This window comes from Micropterus dolomieu, linkage group LG13 (assembly GCF_021292245.1).
Source record: "Micropterus dolomieu isolate WLL.071019.BEF.003 ecotype Adirondacks linkage group LG13, ASM2129224v1, whole genome shotgun sequence".
NCBI lineage: Eukaryota > Metazoa > Chordata > Actinopteri > Centrarchiformes > Centrarchidae > Micropterus > Micropterus dolomieu.
In genome coordinates this window covers 19,581,693-19,601,940 of record NC_060162.1, presented here as the reverse complement: position 1 = coordinate 19,601,940, position 20,248 = coordinate 19,581,693, and the positions used below count along the sequence as shown (strand labels likewise).

The 20,248-nt window shown below is 41.2% G+C and overlaps 1 protein-coding gene across 2 annotated transcripts in view; it reads left to right on the top strand.

Annotated features, from left to right (window-relative positions):
* LOC123981291 (A-kinase anchor protein 2) overlaps nucleotides 1-18,957 on the top strand; it is an 87,538-nt gene extending 68,581 nt beyond the window's left edge. For both annotated transcript variants that reach the window (XM_046065973.1, XM_046065972.1), the window contains exons 10-16: nucleotides 7,620-7,841; nucleotides 8,346-8,705; nucleotides 11,105-11,203; nucleotides 11,298-11,399; nucleotides 11,692-13,144; nucleotides 13,331-13,509; nucleotides 15,878-18,957. In XM_046065973.1, the coding sequence (XP_045921929.1) occupies nucleotides 7,620-7,841; nucleotides 8,346-8,705; nucleotides 11,105-11,203; nucleotides 11,298-11,399; nucleotides 11,692-13,144; nucleotides 13,331-13,509; nucleotides 15,878-16,027 (2,565 nt within the window). In that variant the 3' untranslated portion in view covers nucleotides 16,028-18,957. The remainder of the gene's footprint in view (nucleotides 1-7,619; nucleotides 7,842-8,345; nucleotides 8,706-11,104; nucleotides 11,204-11,297; nucleotides 11,400-11,691; nucleotides 13,145-13,330; nucleotides 13,510-15,877) is intronic.
* Nucleotides 18,958-20,248: the final 1,291 nt, after the last annotated feature.

The following is a 20,248-nucleotide window of genomic DNA, read 5'->3' as shown; positions in this document are numbered from 1 at the left end:
TTCAGCCTTAGGTGATGTTTTGTACAGGTGAGAGAGAAGTCCTACAAACTGTATTTTAAAGTATGTTATCTTTTTGAACTTTTGTTGCACAGTTTTATTTCAGCCCTGATATTCAGACAAGACATTGGTGTCTGTGTGCTGTCTGTGGCCGCTGTGTGACAGAGTCCCTCCATGTGTACAACACCTGTGGCCTGTACTACGAAGGGAATTCAACCTACTCAGAGTTAACCCCTACTCAGGGGTATCAAGCAAACTCAGGGTTGACAAACTGACGTACTATGACGGTGGATAAGATGTTTGTTAGTTGAATCGGTGTTAACCCGGTGTTAACTCATTTGCAGTTGGTGCGCGTTTGCAGAAAAGGGGTGTGTTCGGCTGTGCAGGCAGAGTTTGTTCGCAACGGCGCATGCTCTGTATTTCTCCAGAAGAATGCACTTTGATTGTGTCAGGATATGATGAATGTAAAGACAAGTTAGCGGCTAAATCTAATATTGTGGTGGCTGACAAAGCCAGGGAGGCTTGTTGGCATTGCATTGAGTAAATATGTAGTCTTATTATCTTCACAGTGTTGTTATTGCAGTTCAAATCTCTATTATGTATTTTATGGGCTCTTCTTCTATGTGTAAGATAATTAAGATCTAAAGATACAACTGCACATAAGGTCCATTGTAATATAAAAAAAGGGGCCAGCGGAGAAGGGTAATAATCCGAGATAAAATTGAATTAAGATTAATCTACAAGTAAAGAACTTGAATATTTTCTGACATTATAGTCACACATTTATGAGAGAAACTTCACTTTGCAAGGCTGAAACATCACAGACACCTCTGCTGTTTATTGTGCATCCAGTGGAAAGTTATATTAGCTTTTGCAATCGGATTTAGCAGTGAGGAAATGGCCTACTCGTGAGTGTAGCCCACAATCACTATCATGCACCTTAGAGACTTTGCAGTGATTTTGGATTTTTTGCGACTTTAATTTCAGGCAATGTCCGAATTTTGTTCTTGTAAATTTAACAATTTCATCTAGGATTTTTTTTTCTGTGTTTATTAACCCCCACCCTGGCTCCGTATTATATGGACATGTAAAATAGTCAATCTAAATATGTGAAAGCACTTTTTAATAAATTCAAATTCAAATTCAATTGTAGCCTACAGATGGGCTATATCTAAAAACTGTCCCGTTAATTAATTAAGACCTCCCTAAAATCACAGAGGCTCACTGTATGAATGTAATGCTGTTGTGTTAAGAATAACTTCATTTCAGTGGAAGACATCAGGATGAGATCTAAAAATATGTGGTATGTATTAATATCCTACTTCTCATCATTAACACTGAGTACAGATGTGGTGTGTAGTCCACATATACAGGGTAACCTCGAGTTAACCACGAACAAAACCTGCTCGGAGCAGTTTCAGTTTCTTGTCATCGACACAAGGTCAGTTTTTCACCGTAGTGAGGGTGAATCTAGCAAATTTGAGCAATGGTAATACAAGGAGAAGATATAATATATCATTATGTCAAATACTGTGGTAAAACTGCTTTGTCGTTTTCTTATTTGGTTTTAAAAAATGAAAGTTTATAATGTTTATAATTGGGTAAGATGGTAGCAGCCAACAGGGACACACTCACACACAACACCAACATAGACGAGTAGTCTTAGAGTCACCCTGAGATGTAAACATTTCTGTCAGTGCTTTTACTCCCTCAGTTTGGCATTGAAGTTTCCAGCAGCTGATTTTTGTTTGGAAATATTTGGTTTCTTCCATAAAGCCTCTGAAACAGCATTAAGACCAGCCTGTTACATGTAAAGACTCCACTAAAAGCACTAATTATTAAATAGGCAGGTCATTTATATTAAAAGGTGAATACAACCCGTACATGAGTCTAACCCTCATGTGGAACTGAGTCAACAGTCCCATAATGACGATGACAGAAGAAAATACCATTAGCTCTCTTATCACCCCCTCCCCCTTTTCTTCATTCATCATCTCTTCATCATCGCCTCTCTGCCTGCCTCTCTCATTCCTCAGTTTTGACAGGAGCTGTAGGTTAAAGGGAAAGTGGGCAAGCGACATACGTGTGGAGTGGATAAAGAGAGGGCTTGGTCACAGGAAGGGAAGAGTGGGCAGCCACAGGGTGGATGTTTTTGGTGTGTGTGTTTGTATGAGGGCCTGCATAGACGGGGTCTTTGTGCGGTAGGGCATGTGGAGAAACACGCACACACACATACACACACGCACTTAGCCCATGACATCACAGCTTACCGAGTAGCCGGCAGGAATGTTACTGAGAAAGGAGAAGCTTTGTGGAGGAGAGGAAAGAGACGGGAGGGGAGGAAAAGCAGTAGAAGAAGAGGAGGAAAAGGCTTGGCCAGGGAAAAAGTCCGGCACTCCCACTATCTGGAACAGCACAAACCAAGACTGAACTGAAGTGAAAAGGGCTAAATAGGAAAAAGGGATTAAGCTTATCAAAATAAGACGTTATTGTAATATTACAAAACTGAAGAAAGCTTTCTTTTAAAATTTACCCCATGGATTTACAGATATCACTAAAATAGACAAATCTACTGTTGAGACACAAGGTACAGGTGAGTACTAACCATATTTAACTTTGTAGAGTTCCATTACAGTGTTGTTTTGCTATTTAAAGTATTTTTTAGGCATTTCTGTATTAGATTGTATTTTGTTGTGATGACAAATAGGAGAGGAAAAAAGGCTTAATGACTACTTGCAAAGAGTGAAATCTAATGGCTCTGATAACATTGCAAAAGATTCACTTTGTTTTTTTAAACAGAAACATGTTTTGCATGCTTAAATTCTATGAAATGTCAGCTACAGAGGGCAAACGTGAACTTAAGAGACCGTAACAGTCAAGAGATGGAAGTGTCAGACAAACATCCAACCCTAACAGAAACACCCGAACTGATTTGGGTTCGATGTCAAAGTTGAGATTCTGTGTTGGTGAAGGTTGACCAGATATTACAACATACTGTTGTGAGGACTGAACTGGGTACTTGAGCCTCGGCACACTTTGGCCTGAAGACCCCGCTGAGTCCTCTCTTTTGGCCTGATGTTTATGCCAGCTGTTAGCTCCCTCGCCCAGCGCACCTGACTGTGTGCTGACACTGCCAACCAGTCTTGTCAACGTCAGTGACGTACCACCACACTTATTCAACATGTTTAAACTGTCTTAAGCGGAGGCCAGCTGAAATCTTGAATGTTTGGCCTGGGTTCACAATCCAGGCTGTCTGGATATGAGAACACCAGGCTGCACCAGCAGCAGGCTCCAATTACTACACGGGATCATATTTAGCCAGGAAACAGAACCGGGACTACACTGGGTTACACAAGAGCTTGGTGTGTGTGTGTGTGTGTGTGTGTGTACTTGCCATGTGTTCATGTACAGTGCTGATAGAAGCCTGTACAAAACCTGAAAAATGTGTTTGGTGTGAGATGGAGAGAAACCGAAAGAAAGAGTATGAGAGATGTCAAGGGTGTGTTTTTACTTCCAGTCAGGGAGTATTCGGGTGCATTCTTATTCTCGTAAATGTTTTCTAACTTTCTAACTCCCCCCCAAGCGTCCCAGGCATGCAGCCGAGCGTGTATGTTTCAAGTGTGCATGTTTATGTGTATATTTGTGATTTTTGTGCATCACGACAGAGCGTAAGCATTTCCAGATGTGATGGGAATGGCGACAGGCCGAGAAGAATGAGGCAGCATTTTGATGGAACATAAAATTGTAACAGTTGACTCAGATAGGCTAGTATTTTGTATTAGTATACTTGTCATCTACTTTTAATCAACTTAATACCAAAACTCTGCAGCCATGTCCTCGCCCTGAAATAGACTCGTAAATTAGGCTAGACTGGTAAAAATGTCGTCACTTTGTAGGGTTTTTCTTAACTTTCTGTTCTTTTTTGGAAAACACAAACACAGCAGACACATAATGAAGGTGAAGGTGTGGGACTGTTACGCCTATTAACTTATATTTCTCACTGTAACTGTTACTTAGACATTCATGTGTATTTACGTGCTAATTGGTCCTTAAATGCTGGTCCAACGGTAGTAACACATCCTGATCAAATCATCAGGATTTGAGCTATTCCAGCACATTTATTTCTGCACAAAGACACACTCACACAATCACTCTTACACACACACATACAGAAATTGCTCATTTAGCTGGCCAGGCAGGGTGCACAGTGTCCCTCATCACAAGTATTAAAAGTCCATGCCTTGAGGACAGCTAGTTATGCCTGGAATGTCAGCTTACATCAATAAGAGTCAGAAACACACACACACACACACACTTGAAAGAACATGCAGACACCGTCAAGCACTGCTGCACAACTATAGTTGGATACACACTCCTTTTATTGTGTGTGGTGTGTGTAACAGAACAGCATTGGATATGAGACATTCCTGTACTGTAGTACTGTTTTCCTGAGGCAGTAACAGGATATCCTCCCCCTCTGTACTGTCCTGCCTCCTGGACACACATACACACGCACATTCCTGCACATGCACGCACATACAATATATACAATAGGTCGAATGTAACAAGACAGTAGACCAAGTTTGTTTCTCACACAGTCGCTAATACCATTAACAGGCTGAAAGATCATTAGACTTGTTGATGGGCAGAGTGTGGGAGATTGTGAAGAAAACAAAGAAACTGGAGATGAAAGAAACATGGAGAGAAGATGACAGTAGTTTAAACGTTTCAGTAATTCTGCTCCATGTCAGTTGTAGTTTGGCTAACCAAAGAATTCCCGTTGCTGAAGTTAATCAGTTAAAGTTGATCAAGTAGTTTGCGGCTAACAGTGTGATTGTTTGTCCAGATGAGAAATTGCATTGATACTTAGTGAGCAGCACAAGTGGTTATAACATTTGTGTCTGTTATTTCTCAAGCGCTATTTGCCTCCCAGAGATCAGCTGTCAGTCAACGGGCAATGATGTGTTCCTTCATCTGTTCTGTCTTTGTAGTGGTCGTTTGATAGGTCCACCACTTCCAGACCGAAATATCTCAACAACTATTGAATGGATTGCCATTCAGTTTTGTACAGACATTAATGGTGCCCAGATGATGAATCTTAATGACTTCCTCTGACTTTTAATCTAGCACTACCAGCAGGTCAAAGTTTTCACTAATCCTGTGAAACATCTCAACATCCACCAGATGGACTGGCACTTAAGCTTGTCCCCAAACCTGTCCTTTAGACCTACCATGAGGCTGCCAGATGTGCTTTTCAGTGAAATATAATAATAAAAAACAAACGTTGGATGGATTGCCTTAAAACACATATTCATTTCCCTGTCAGAATGAATTGTATTGTGATCTCTCAACTTTTGATCAGTCAGTTTGTCCAGTACTTTGGTTCATGACAGTCAGCCTTGTCAGTACTTTGTGTTTATTGCTAATTAACAAATGTTAACATGCTAACACACTAAACTAAGATGGTAAACACTGTAAACAGTACACCTGCTTGGCATAACATGATCATAGCATTGTCATAATTGTGAGCTTGCTGATATTAGCATTTAGCTCAAATCACTAGAGTGCAGCCTCATAGAGCTGCTAACATACCTGTAGACCCTCAGTCATGTTACACTTCACCTCCCAGCCATCATCTATGTGTATTAATGTGAACCACAGTGACAAAGAGTGGTGAAATGGATGTTGTTTTACAGTAAAATCTCATAGATTTCAACATCACTAGTCTTGAATGACTTGAATTGGAAATGTGAGGTATCCCCTTAAGATGTGTTTATTCTGATGTGTATATATATTTATCACACCCAGGAGGCAATATAAAATGAGGAATTCACATGTGACTGAGCCACATGGGTCACCAAAATGCCCTCAGAGAATGTTTTCTCTCAGGAGAAGCATAAGACATAAGGATAGGAGGGAGGAGGATAAGAGAAGGCTTTTTGAGGAGAGGCAGGGTGTTATAATCCCACATGTGACTTCACTGACCGCTGTGTTTTTTTACTCTAAAAGAGAGAAAGGAAAAGACACAAAATAAGAGCAGGATTCAGCAGAAGAAGGGACAGGAACCTAGAAACCGAAAGGTAGAGAAGAAAAAGAGAGATAAAGACAAAATATCTAGAATTAAGGCTAGGTGTCTTTCGGTTGATACAAAGTCTGACTGAAATCTGCCTCTGATTTCTTTAGAAACATCTCACGTGGATAGTTCACACCAGTAGAAGTGGCCATGAATATTGTTAAATGGCAGCCTGGTAGTGTGTCTCAGTCTTAAAGTATAAGAGAGGGTAAAAAGCAAACACTTCCTCCTTATAGCTGTGTGTGCTTTAACTGAACAGTGAACCAATTCACTCAAGTGATCCTCATTAAACCACCAAACACACACACACATACTCTTACATGTTACCAAGACAGGGGTCAACAACCCCTCATGGAGGTAAACGCATCCTTGGAATAGAGGTGTAAGGGGTGCAAGGCAGTAAAACGGAAAGCCAATAGAGTATTTGTTAGTAGCCTGTGTAGAAACAGGGAGGTCAGTGTAGACAGGAGTGTGTAAATGTTGCTACTTGCTAACGGTGGGTCTGGAATGTGTCAGATGGGTGGTTCTCAAAAACAAGAGGTCGCGGGTTTAATCCCTGCATGCCAATGTGTCTACCAATGTGTCCTTTAACCAGATACCTCAACCTTGTGAGATCTCTACCACAATTGATAAGTGAATTAATTTGGCTGTAAAGCATGAGTTACAAGTTTATACTAGTTTAGAAAATGATAAATTTACAGTATATTATAAAGTCAGAGTTTGGTTCTCAGATAAAATTTCTCAGTCACAAAAGAAGGATGATTAATGTAACATTACAGTATTGCGTTAGCTGATGATTACTGCTTCATAAGGGATTAACATAATTTTCAGTGATGATATAATAATTGCATTGAGTAACTGTGTTACTCGTCAATATTGCAGTTACATCACTGCTCCCCTTTTATGAACTGACTGTGTGTGTTCATAATGTGTGCGGTTTATTACAGTAAGTTGACAGATTTAATTACATTTGGAAGCCATTTGGAGGGACAATCGATTACACGTATTTCATTGTCTAGCAGTTATACAACTCAGCAGGGACTCTCCAAAAACTTTCAAATAAATTGTCTGCCATCCCACCTGCCAGTTTTGCTGTTGTCTAAAAGGGTACAAGAAGAGATGTGAGGCAGGAAGAGTGACTGGAGAGTGAATTATTTATTAAGTATTCAGCATACTGATTCATTCACAGAACTGTGAAGGTCTTTAAACAAAAGTTTTCAGCACTATGGAAGGTTGTCACTATGTTTCAGGTCTTTCATAAAGCATCAGCGTTGGAGTTGGCTCCCCCAAGCGGTGGGAACCAGTCAGCACACACTCATGCTGCTGCAGAGGTTTAACTTAACACACTGTACTACTGCAGTGCAGACAGGCAGATTTATGTGTGGGATTTGTGTCTGTACGAGGTGTGTCTCACCTCTCTGAGAAAAAATCTAGTAAGTAAAACAGGTGAACTTAAAAGTCCTGTTTTTATTTAAGTGATTGTGAGACAGTGTACAGCTTCTCCATCCGGTATCTCTAAACCTCATGTTTTTTGTGTTTGTTGATATAGAAATCGTGGCGGGCAGCCGAGGATGTCAGTGACACAATACCAAGAGAGCGAGCCCTAAAGAGTGTCAGTTTCCAGGAATCGGTCAGCGTTATCACTGACAGGCCTGCAACCATGGAACTGGAGAGCCAGCAAATCCAACATGGCTGCCTCAGCAGCCCCAGTAACCGAGCCCATAATTCCGTTGGTGTGAAAGTAGAGACTCCAGACAGCGAGGTGGTGCAGGTATGCAAGTTCAGTTTCTTGTTTTATTTCCTGGAGTGGAGCAGGTATCAACACCAAAACATATTAATTTTGGGCAGAGCTGGAATATTACTGGTTTTGTCGCACTTTATTACACAGGGGATGGTTTTGAATTTCTTAATTAAAGTTTAATAAATATAAATAAGTTTGCTCTTAAGTAACTGTTCTATTTTTTTTTTCTTGTCTTTTCAGCAATCTGAGCAATTTTAGCCAAAATAGAGAGGAGTTTCCTCTGCTACAGCTACAGCTGCTACATTTGGCACCATTTCCATCAAGTTACATTTACATAGCTTTCTTTTGGTATATTAGAAATATAATTGTGGTGAAAAGAAAATAACTAATGACTAAAAAAAAGAAATGTTTATTGAATTACATGTAAAATGTAAACTTAGTGTGGTAGTGTCTCCTTCTGCATTTATTGCCAACCACTGATTTTTTTATTTTAAATAATAATTTATTTTTTTTTATTATCTGTTATGTCCACAGGAGATCCGCTACTTGGACCAGGTTTTAGATGCTGCCTCAGAAACACCCACCAACGGAAATTCTTCTCCATCAGAACACAAGCCAATCTGCATCGACGGAAACACTCCTTCTGTCTGCGTGTTAGCCTCCTCTCCTGTCAATCGGCAATCAGTTGTTGTGGAGGGGCAGAGACAAACCACGTTCTTCCACCAGGAGGACTCTGCCGTGACGACCAACGGGCACGTGCAGGGAGAGGAGTCGGCGCCCAGCGGGGCAAAGTTTGAGCTGAGAGCGTTTCAGGAGGAGAGACGGCCAGCGAAACTCTTCTCCCCCGGAGAGGGGCAGCAGGTCAGGGTGACAAGGAGACGACCCACAGAGGAGGTAAGATAATGTACCCGATGTAATACAGAGACAGTAACAGTGCAAGCACATAGGCCTAATGGTATTTTTGAGTATGTGTTTATAATGTAAGCAAGCATAAAATAAAGCTAGGGTAGGCAATGTTGGAGGAACTTGCAAGAGAAAGCTACATTTTAAAAGTATCAAACCAATAAAAAATGTATTTACTTAATTTAATTCTATATATCAATGATATAATTGATTAATAATCATCTACATTAATCTGAATTTAACCAATGCCAATAGAAGTGTGGCAAGTGCCATCCGAAATATAACATTTACAATTAGCTGATGCTTTTTTCCAAAGCGACTTACAATTGCTATACATGTAAGAGGTCACGCCTCTGGAGCAACTATGGGTTAAGTGTCTTGCTCAGGGACACAATGTTGGATGGGTCACAGTGGGGGATTGAACTGTCTCACACCAAAGGCAGGTGTCTTATCCGTTGCGCCATCACCACCATATGATGCTCTTCCAGCGATAACCCTCAATATTTCTCTTTATGGAAATGTGTCTAACCTTAACATTAAACCCAATGTACTTATTTACGCAATTTCATAAAAACATACTGAGGATATATCAACACGCAAAGGACGTACGAACCATGATAACGGAAATGCTAACCCCCATCCTTCAAAATAATCGTTTTACTTCGATACATATGAATTCTTCCAAAATGTATAATGCTATGTTCATATTGTAGTGCAACAAAAACACACTACTGCATTAATATATAGCCTTGCCAACAGAAGCCAACTTTGTGTTGCTGCTGAGTCACTGTGATAGCTCATTTTATATTGTAATATACCACTACATGCGTTCTTCTTACTAGCCCAATGATAACAAAATTAAGGTTAATTACATTAATTCATTTAGCTGACGCTTTTATCCAAAGCAACTTACAATTGCTATATATGTCACAGGTTGCACGCCTCTGGAGCAACTAGGGGTTAAGTGTCTTGCTCAGGGACACAATGGCAGATGTCTCACAGTGGGCATTGAACCCAGGTCACACACACACTAAAGGCAAGCATCTTATCTATGCGCCACCACCGCCACCACGCTGATACCATAGTGAACCCAACCGAACCGAACCGAACCAGTTAACTTTAGCAAGATTCGAATGTCTTGTGGATGATAACGTGCTGCATTTCAAAAAAGGCGCACTTTGACAGGAAGTGCTTTTCAATTAAAATTTGCCTGATTATATTTATTTGAATTCACTCAATATTCTCTCTATTTGGGATTAGATAAATAGAATGCTTATGTTTTATTTAACTACAATGGGTGGATTTTATTCCAAACATTTTTATTTGAAATTTAATTAAATATTTGCCTCAAAATCAAAAACACAATCATATTGAATATATTTTACCTAATACATTAATTCAAATCTGTATGACCACAGAATAATTTCTTACAGTGCAGACACTGGATTTCTTTTCATTGTTGTGTCAGAGCATTTGATATATTGACTGCTGTCGGGACATAAAGGGAATTTCAACAAATATAACAAAAAATGCTTCTGAAACAAATACTGACCTTAGCTTTAACATTTATTTAAATGAGCCCCTTTAAAGTCAATCACCTAAATTATGACAAGCTTAAAACTCAAATGTTAAGCTTCAAATAAATGATTACTGCAGCAGTTTTGTATATTCTTTCATGGTAAGCAAAATAAGACTTAAGAAAAATTTATATAAAAATGTGAAGGCTTTTTCTCTGAGAAGGTTTTGAGAATTCAGCCAAAGCATTTCTACACAGGTCTGAGAAACAGGAAAATGTGTGGAAAGAGAGTTAGGTCAGTCCCAGAGTGTTGAGTGAGAAAATCACAAAAAGATATTTTTAAGGGACATGTTTGTACTTTTTTCATCTTCAGTGTTATATGAGTTACCACAAGTTACAGTGAACTTGCCACAACACATTTCACATCAAATCATTGATGAGATCAGAGATTTTGAAATTGAAAGTGTGTCGTAATTAAACCCTGAGCAACTCAAGCACATGATGCGACAGCACTTCGAAAAAGGTCAGTTGTGGTTCACATTTTGAAGTCATTTTGAAATTCCTTAGAAAACGAGGTCCTTTTCAGTCAAGTAAAACTGTTTATGATCCTCCTTTAGAGTAGTTGGGTATTAACTTAATCGAAGAGAAATACATCTGGTTGGTGAGGCAGTGGAAAGCATTTATTAACAGGGACTGGTATGCAGGGGCAAAATGACCTCAAACACTAGAAATGCAACTTTTCTCTATCAAATTGTCAACTAATGTGTCATGAAAAGCAAAAGCCAATAGAAAATTACTCGGTATGCTCTTTGTGCATTCATATTTTGTGAATTCATATTCTGTTCTTCTTCTCCTGGTTTGTTTCCCCTGTCAGGTTGAGGAGCTGGAGCGTGAGCGTCAGGAGCTGATCAAAGACCAGGCAGTGAAGAAGAATCCTGGCATCGCCCAGCGTTGGTGGAACCCTCCTCAGGAGGTAGCCTCCCATGAAATCTTTGTTTTCAGTTTCAGTCAACTACGTCAACTTCCCAACAAACTGACCGATTTGTTCATTCATTCATTCATTCAAGGTGCCTTTGGAAGAACAGCTGGACGCAGAGCAGCTTGAATCTCTCAAGAAATACCAGGAGAGGAAACAGCAGAGACAGACTCCTACTTATACATATACACAGGTAACACACAAACCCACAAAGGCAACATACCAATCTGAGGCAATGCAGATGAGTGGTTGTATGTCAGATATGTTTGACAGCCATGCTCATATTCAGCAGTTAGGAAAGCATACTTGACCATGTTTTTGGAACAAAAGGAGACCAAAATTGTACTAGTGCAGGAAATGAAGGTGTTTGATTACGGCAGTCAACCAATATTTTAAATTTCACGTGGGGGTGATTCTTGTTACATTTCTATCTCACCTTTTGTTTTCTCCTTTCTTTTCTTTTATTCTCCCATCTCTATTTGCAGCCCCAGCTGTCAGGTCCTCCCACAGTGGTGACCTTTGACCCGGAGCTAAACAGGAAAGTGGACATTGTGGAGGAGCAGATCGACTTCTCGTCTGCCAGGAAGCAATTTCTGCAAGGGGACACAACCAAGAGGGACGTCGCTCCTCAAATATATTCCGCCAAACCCTTTTCAAAATCCATAACCAGGGGCAGCCAGGGGAGCGGGGACATTACTGCAGAAACCGGAGAGGGTCACGTGACCTGGTCTGATGAAGGAATTGCGGGAGAATTTACTTGTGCACGAGCTGTAATGACAATACTGCGTGAGGAGGAGGAAGGGAAGAGCCATTTCCATCCAGCTTTTCACCCGGAGGAGTCTGACTCAGGATTAGACGACTTATCTGTCCGTTCTCAGGACACTACTGTGTTGAGCTTGGATAATGTTTCTGATAGCGGGGCTTCGCTACCACCTACCCCGTTGCCACTTACTCCGGTGTCACCACCTACTCCCCAGCCCACCATGCCAGTTAATGGCCAGAGCAGTGGTAGTCCAATAGAAGACGAGTTGGAGTACCATGCGGGGGTACTTGTCCAAAATGCCATCCAAAATGCCCTGGCAGCTCAGAATAGAGGGGAGTGGCAGCCATCTGATTTGAATTCTTCACAACTGAGCACCCCTGTATCTCCATCCTCAGCTTCTTCAAGTAGCCCAGTGCCAGTGTCTTCTTCTCCTGTGTCTTCTGGTGGAGCTCCCAGTCTCCAGTCACCTCTGTCCTCCAGTCCTGCTCCATCTAACCTGTCCTCTCAGCCAGACAGACACCCAGAGGTAAGAGTTGTTTACCAAGAGCAGCCTTCAGAACCACAACAGGCTCCACAGCAGCACCAGCAGCAGCCCTCCAGTCCAGAGTTCCAGACGCCTTCTCTGCCTCCTTCTCAGCCCATCTCACCACCACAGAGACCCAAAGATGGAGGCCCCAGGATCAAAATCCAGTCCTCTTACACCAGAGCGCTCGCTTCCTCAGCCCCGGCTCCAGCTCCAGCTCCCGGCCCTGCCGCAGCAGCTCCAGTTACCAGACCAACCCCGGTCTACCGCCCCCCTTCCCCTCCAAGCCCAGAGAAACCAGAGTTCAGCTACTTCAGTAAATACTCAGAGGCGGCTGAGTTGCGCAGCACAGCAGCAGCAGCACGAGCCCCCGAGGTCGAGCCTGCCAGCGGCCCGTTCCGCCTGCGCTCCAAGAAGCAGCGGACTTTGTCAATGATTGAAGAGGAGATCCGAGCAGCTCAGCAGAGGGAGGAGGAGCTGAAGAAACAGAGGGAGACGCAGCCTGTTGTTATTGTCCGCCACAGCAACGCTTCCGGCAGCAGTCACGGTAACATGAGGACAGGGTTGCGGCAAACCACCATTTCACCGGCAGATAAGATGAAGAGCAACAGCCTGCCCGCTAGACTCACGCTGACAGCGAGAACCGCACCAGGTTAGTAATATAAAGCTTCACATGGGTGTTTCTCATTAGTCCATGTATATGACACCTGGTACAATGGCTCTGTTCCATTTAAATGTGCCAATAACATGTAAGCCATAATCCAGAATTTAAAATAGCAGACTAGAAGTTAAAAACCTCTATATAACTTGTGTCCATGCGTTTTTCTGTGACGTGCAGGAAAGATCGAGAAGGTCCGACCTGCCCCGCCTGTCTCACCCTCACCCTCAGAAGGAGCCCTGTCTGACGCCGGCAGCGAGGACTCTGGAGGATCACGCCCCAAAAACTTCATGCAGACGCTTATGGAAGACTATGAATCACACAAGGTGAAGAGGAGGGAGAAGCTGGAGGACAATAGCGTAAGTATTTCAACCATCCCACGTATAAACTCTATGTGTCTATACAAAAACAACAGGAACTCTGAGATCCAAAGTTGTGCCTTAGCCTTAGACAACTGCAGAAACAAAACATGGGTTTGCAGGGATATTACTTTTACTGGCCAGCAGCTAGTGTAACTCATTTGTTTATTGGTTGGTGCTAAAAAATGAAACTGAAAATGAACCTGTAAAATACTTTCACATGCAGATGTTCTCATTGACCACACAGAACATGCAACAAAGATGCCAAAAACTATCCCAGTGAGTGAAAGTAGCACAAAGGTCATCATCACACATTACGCGCTCATGTCAACATGGCTGAATGCTTCCATCCATGACCTGTGGGCATGAGCAAATACTGTGCAGCACCAAAGGGAATTTCCCAGCCTGGTGGAGGAAATGAAACTAAAAGTGAGGCACAGACGCTGGGGGATTTCTGCCCTGACTCATTTTGTGTATCTGAATCTGTCTTTTTATGCCAGACTCCTTCTGCAAATAATATTAAAAAAATAAATATAATCAATAATATTAAAAAGAGTGCAGTCTAGACCTGCTCTGTATATGTGCCCTGTTGTGATTTGACGGTATTAAGTGCACTCACTTTAACATTCACATACAAGAAGAGATACACATTACATTACAGCCATTAGCAACAGAAACAGAACAGAAACAGAAATAGAAAGTTTGACATTTCATTTATAGCATTTTTCAAGATATTTACCTGAATTTATCTCGAACATGCAGCAGGGTCAACTGATGTTGTTGCTGATCTTGTTATTCTTTATCCATGATGACATCACATGTGTTGACTATGTGTACTGTTGCTTCCCTCCTGCTGGTCGGTCAGTATGCCCGTTTGTTGCTGGCTAACGAGGTAACCACCGAGGTACCTGTCACACCCCAAACCCGTTCACTCCATTAATTGCCTTTACTGACAGACCTGGGTCAGACTACAGAGAAAACTGTCAGACAAAGTAATACATTCCTGTTGTATATGTGGACTGTTTCTGTAAAGGTTGAAAGAGTGACTTGCATCCCGTTATAGTTTTATAAATTTAGACATACCCTGGGTCCCACCAGTAGAAAAATACATTGCATATATGTGTAGCACACTGAAGGAACTGCTTGTTCACGGCGATCTGGAGGAGAGTAGAAAGCAATTTGTATTCATGAGGGTTATTTTAGTTCAGCTACGAAAGAAGAGAAGGTTGCCATGTCACAAGAGTGGAGATTTCCACTTTCTCATCTTGCAGTGCCAGCCCCACGTGAAAGGCTTAGCCCTTATAGCTGCGTGGTTTAATTCCAGCCCGCGGCCCCTTACAGCATGTTGTCCATTCTCTCTTACTCATTTCCTACTTCTCTGCCCTATCAAAAAAACAAAATGTGGTGGTTGAGTCAGTAGTAGCAAACTACATCACTTCACTCAGTCTCCCAGAAATGAAACCAGTCCAGAAAATATGGACAGGGATGTAATATTTAGTTTGAAACACTAGACAGGGTGGTTTCTGTGAAACGTTTTATATCTGGTCCCAGGTCTGCATGTATCTTAATGTTTTGCTCTGTTGGTGCTGCATGTGCTTATCCACGGATGTTGTTGTGACCCTTATTACCCCCCCCCCCCCCCCCCCCCCCCCATGCACCATCACCAAAAAATACTGTGTACTGTACAGTGTATTTAAAGATATTAGAGTATATATATATAATGGTAATAGACAGTATCCAACACACTTGGCATGTTTCATTCAAAGAAGTATGCAACTGTTGAATGAGATGTGCGCGGTGGATGCTCATCGACTGGAGGTCACAGTGAATGTCGTGAAAAACATTTATTCAGTACCGTGGCCTCTACGTCAGACCAAAATAAAAGCACCTCTACGCACAATCCATTTCACCTGCACCCTGGGTTCTTGTTCACAAAGAAATCTTTCATGTGTGTGATGTAAGATGTGCTTACGTGTTTGTGTGTGTGTGTGTGTGAGAACATCAAAAATGAAACAAAACAGTGTTTAAGCATGAAACTTTCCTTGAAATGGACAAAAAAATTTTTTTTTGTCAAATACTGCAGGTGTGCATCATATAGTGGTTTGTTTTGATAGGTACAACATGAGGTCATTAGTTGCGAAACCTTCACTGTAGGAAGGTGTAACCAAGCGCTCACTCAGTTTTTGACAAACGCTGCATGCCATAAAGTCACTGTGGTGGGTTTTCTTTTTGTGATTGTGTTGCCATTATTTCCTTTGAAATGGGGAGAAGTGTGGATTTGATCGGTTTGATCAGTTAGTTGGCTCGTGCTCACCATTACACTGCTCTGAGTGTGCGTGCATCTGATGGATTGTTTTGTTATCGGCAGGTTCTGGAGGCCACTCGTGTCACCAGGAGGAAAAGCGACATGGCGCGGAAGTGGGAAGCCGGTATCTACGCCAATGAGGAAGGAGAGGAAGAGGAGGAGGAAGAAGAAGAGGAGGAGGAGGAGGAGGAGGAGGAGGAGGAGGAGGAGTAAACTGCTCCTTTCAGAGGCAGTTAAGAGGATGAAGGAGGAGGATGAAGAGACTGAAGGAAAAATGCAAACAGGAGGAGGAGAAGGCGAAGGATAATGGACAGGGAAAGGAAACAGTATTTATTTTACTAATAGTATTCTGATGATCACATGACCCACTGGCTTAACCAATGGGGCTCATCGAGGAGATGCATCAAGTTTGTGGTTTTTGGACCTGAGGATTGAAGGCGCATCAGTATGTTGAGTGACTGAGTGTGTGAGAGACATTTGAAGTTTAGAGGTTCAGTTTGGAGAGAAAAAAAGGTCAGTGACGCAAGAGACACTCTGAAAGGGTTTCATGGAAGTTTCAGAGCGCTGCTCAGAAGTTTCTTTGGGATAAAAAAGGTTTTTTTAGTTGGTTAGACGCTGAATGATTTACATTTATAAGATTTTTTTTTCATTTACCTGTAATTTCATTATTGAAATATGGTCTGAGATCTAAAGATTTTATTTTGACAGGTTGCCTGAGACTTGTTGATGAGGGTTTTGGCAACGAGTGCTTAATAATAACCCCAATCATCTTCCAAGTGTGTGGACTAGCTTTTCATTACCGACAGGAGAGAGAAAAAAAGATGCAAACAACAAGCAGGTGCGTGCAGAGTGACTATCAAGAAACTTCTGACTGAAACCTTGCACACTCACACATCATTTCTGTTATTTGAAAATTATTTTTTACCTGGATTTGATGACACCGCGAGAAGGGTGCATTGTTTTCCAGAAACTGAACCAATCCTTTCAAGCACCTGTATTAAAATCTTAAGTGCCCATTTGAGTGTCAGCGTCCCTGAGCTGTTGAATGCTAGCGAGGAAACGCGCAAAACTAGCATCCGAGTTCAACTTTGCCTTAGACCGCCAGTAATTGTTGGATGCACGATATGTATGATGTATTTTATCTTCTATTCTTAATACTAAAGGTTCAGTATACCTTAAAGAAAATACGCAACCGCATTAGATAGAAAGTCTGTCTATAAAACCCTACTCTCCAGTGACTTCATGTCTATTAAACTCAAACAGGAGGTGACAGACGGGGTAGAGGGAAGCTAACTGCGGGTCATGTTTGCGTCAGTGTATGTGTGTGTTAATTAAAAGGGCTGGGTCTGAGGTTTTATATTCTAAAAATCACTTATTTTATCTTTGCTGGCTACGTCGCTTTGTTGACCTGTGCTTTCTGATGTAAGCAGTTGTTTCATGTATTATACTGAGGTAGGACTGTGTGTTTGATATATGAACATGTATGTTGAGATTCCAGCGGGGCAACCGCCTTGTGTCTACTTAACCTTGGTAGCTGAGGATAAAGTTTGATGAAAACTATTGGGAAAGCTTTTTCTAAGATGTTGTTATACCAAAACAGAATGTTGTTGTTTAGTCAGCCCTATGCCCTTAAGTATCTTTAAGATGTTTTGATTATGTGCATGAAATTACACTCATTTCCTAACCTGAAACAAGCACACAGCAGGTAGAGAAAAGAATGCAATTGACTATCAGTAGAAAGATATATTAATAAGTCATTTGTGAGCTGGGGTTGTCAATTTTTGTTGTTTGTTTTACCAAATGTATTGTGAGCTTTGATATTGCAGGACACTCTGAACAAAAAAATGCAGGCCTCTAATAAGTGTGGTGAAACTGTGGATTGTCCGGGTGTAGAGATCAAGCTTCAGCGAAAATGAAAGCAGTACACACATTGAAACACAGACGACAGAAAGAGAACGTGGGATAGAAATGTGTCAACGTGGCTTTAGAAACAGTCTTTTTGAACCACTTTAACTGAAAAGTAGCAATATGATTCTACTTCTCTCTCTTTGTTCGCTTGTTCGTTGAAGCCTATAGATTTTTTTTTTAGCATTAGGACGCCAGGAGGACAGTGAGAAAATATTTCCCTGCAAACCACAGGTCACAGTTTTGACCACCGCCATCTGCTAGCGTGGCCTGTTCAAGTGTCCTTCAGCGAGGCACTGACTGAAATCCTCAGCTAAATGCCTGAAATATAAATGTACACTGAGGTAAAATTGCACAAAATATAAAGAACTGTGGCGCACATACTTGCCCTATTATATTTATTGGGACAGTCCCGTCCTGAGCGCAGGACAGGCTTCTCTTAGCGGCTCATCGCTGTCTTGTGCTCTCAGGGAAACGCAGTGCCACCAACTCCATCAACCAGAAGTGAAAACCAAGCACTCGTGCCTGTGTGTGGTGTTCATTTCCCCCTGAAGCAAAGACAACACACATTGATTCCAGAGAAATCTCCTTGTTCTTGTTTTGATACACATGTAATAATATATAAAATGGATAAAACAAATTATTTAAAGGACTACTAGTGCTGCAGAAATGTAAAACAAGTGTGTCGCTGATACCACAAATGCAACAGAGGTACAGTGTCACTGATGCTGATATGAGATTCATTTTGCCACAAGAGTTAAAGGACAAACGAAAACAGCCAGTTGGGCTGCACACACACACCGTCCATATTTCAGTTTCAAAAGATCAATCCAACAATCCAACCCCAAAATATTTTAGTTCTCCTTAAAAACACAATGCTTTTTTGAAATGGTTACAGACATCAAGCCCATTCAGAGGAGTTATATTGTGTGATTTATTATTATTATTATTATTATGCTTTTGTTGTTTGAATTCGTGGTGCAGAGATGATTTATTTATCATTTTTAAACGCTGGTAGCTTGTTTTCGCCTGCAGAAGCGCCCGAGCTTCAGTGTGGGACTTGCGCTGTCTGTGTGTGATAAAGCAACATGTTATTCTACAGTATAACCTCTGTTCCTATGTTAACCACTTGTATGCTCATAGCTCTGCTTTGTTATTTTATAGCACATGTAAGGCTCACAGTTATACACCTGCTATACATATTCTGAATATTTTCTCATTAAAAACAAAAACTGTAAGTGTGGGATTCCTGAGTGCTTTATCATGCATGTTACTACTTTTCACTCAGACATGATGTACCAGTGGTTTGGCGGTTTTAACACACTCCGTTTTGTTGTTTGCAACTGTTCTGAGAGTACCTTGTGGTCAGTGTTTTTCAGCAGCTAGCTCTTAAATAGCAGGTGCTGGCCTGGATCTTCCTTCAGCTTTCAAACAAAGAAGAGTTTGCAATCATTTCTAGCATCATTTAGCGTCCTGAAACATTCCAGCTTCAGTGAGAATTTGCTGTTCCATGTTTTATATATCACTGTGAACTGAATCACTTTGGCTTTTTAGACCGTTTAGGACATCCTTCCAAGAACATGTGATGGGCATTTTTTCATATTTTATAGACTGAACAAATACCTTATTCATTGAAAAAGTAACTGATAATGAAATTGGTTGCAGACCAACTGAGATGGATTATCTGTCTCATACCAGCTCCAAGTTGAGTTTCATTGTGTTCTGACATGAACTGAAACCAGCGGCTGCAGAGAGGGCTGGACATCAGCCTAAAACATTTTACTAAACTCATACATGTAAAAATGTGGTTTTTGTCTGATACCACAGAGGCCAGGGCTTATAACATCATTTTGATCAGATGTTTTACTTCTCCTTTTGTGTCATTGTTCTCTTCAGCAAAGTGTTTTAACCATTGGAGACCAGCAAAAACAGATGTCTGTCTTTAAGGCCAGACATCACAGTCTAAAAGGAGGATTTTGCTTCAATCTGTCAATTTTCAGATTTCAAGGTTTTCTACAACTATTATCACCATACTTTCATAAAATGTACAAAACAATCTTGAATAACAAATATAAACATGTCTATCTAAAATGTCTGTCAACTGCATATCGCTTAAATATCATCTTCATTAGTGTTTTACATGTACAGTCCCCTCCAAAAGTATTGGAACGGTAAGGCAAATTCCCTTGTTTTTGTTGTTCACTGAAGACATTTGGGTTTAAGATCAAAAGATGAGTATGAGACAAGAGTTCTGAATTCATTCTGCTGCTACCGTCATCAGTTACATCATCAATAAATATTAATGAGCCTGTTCCAGAAGCAGCCATGCACGCCCAAGCCATGACATTACCTCCATCATTCTCCACAGATTAGCTTGTATGCAAGTCTGGCCTTCTGATTCTTCCTGCTGATGAGTGGTTTGCATCTTGTGGTGTGGCCTCTATATTTCTGCTCTCTGAGTCTTCTTCGAACAGTGGATTGTGATACCTTCACCCTGCACTGTGGAGGTCGTTGGTGATGTCACTTACT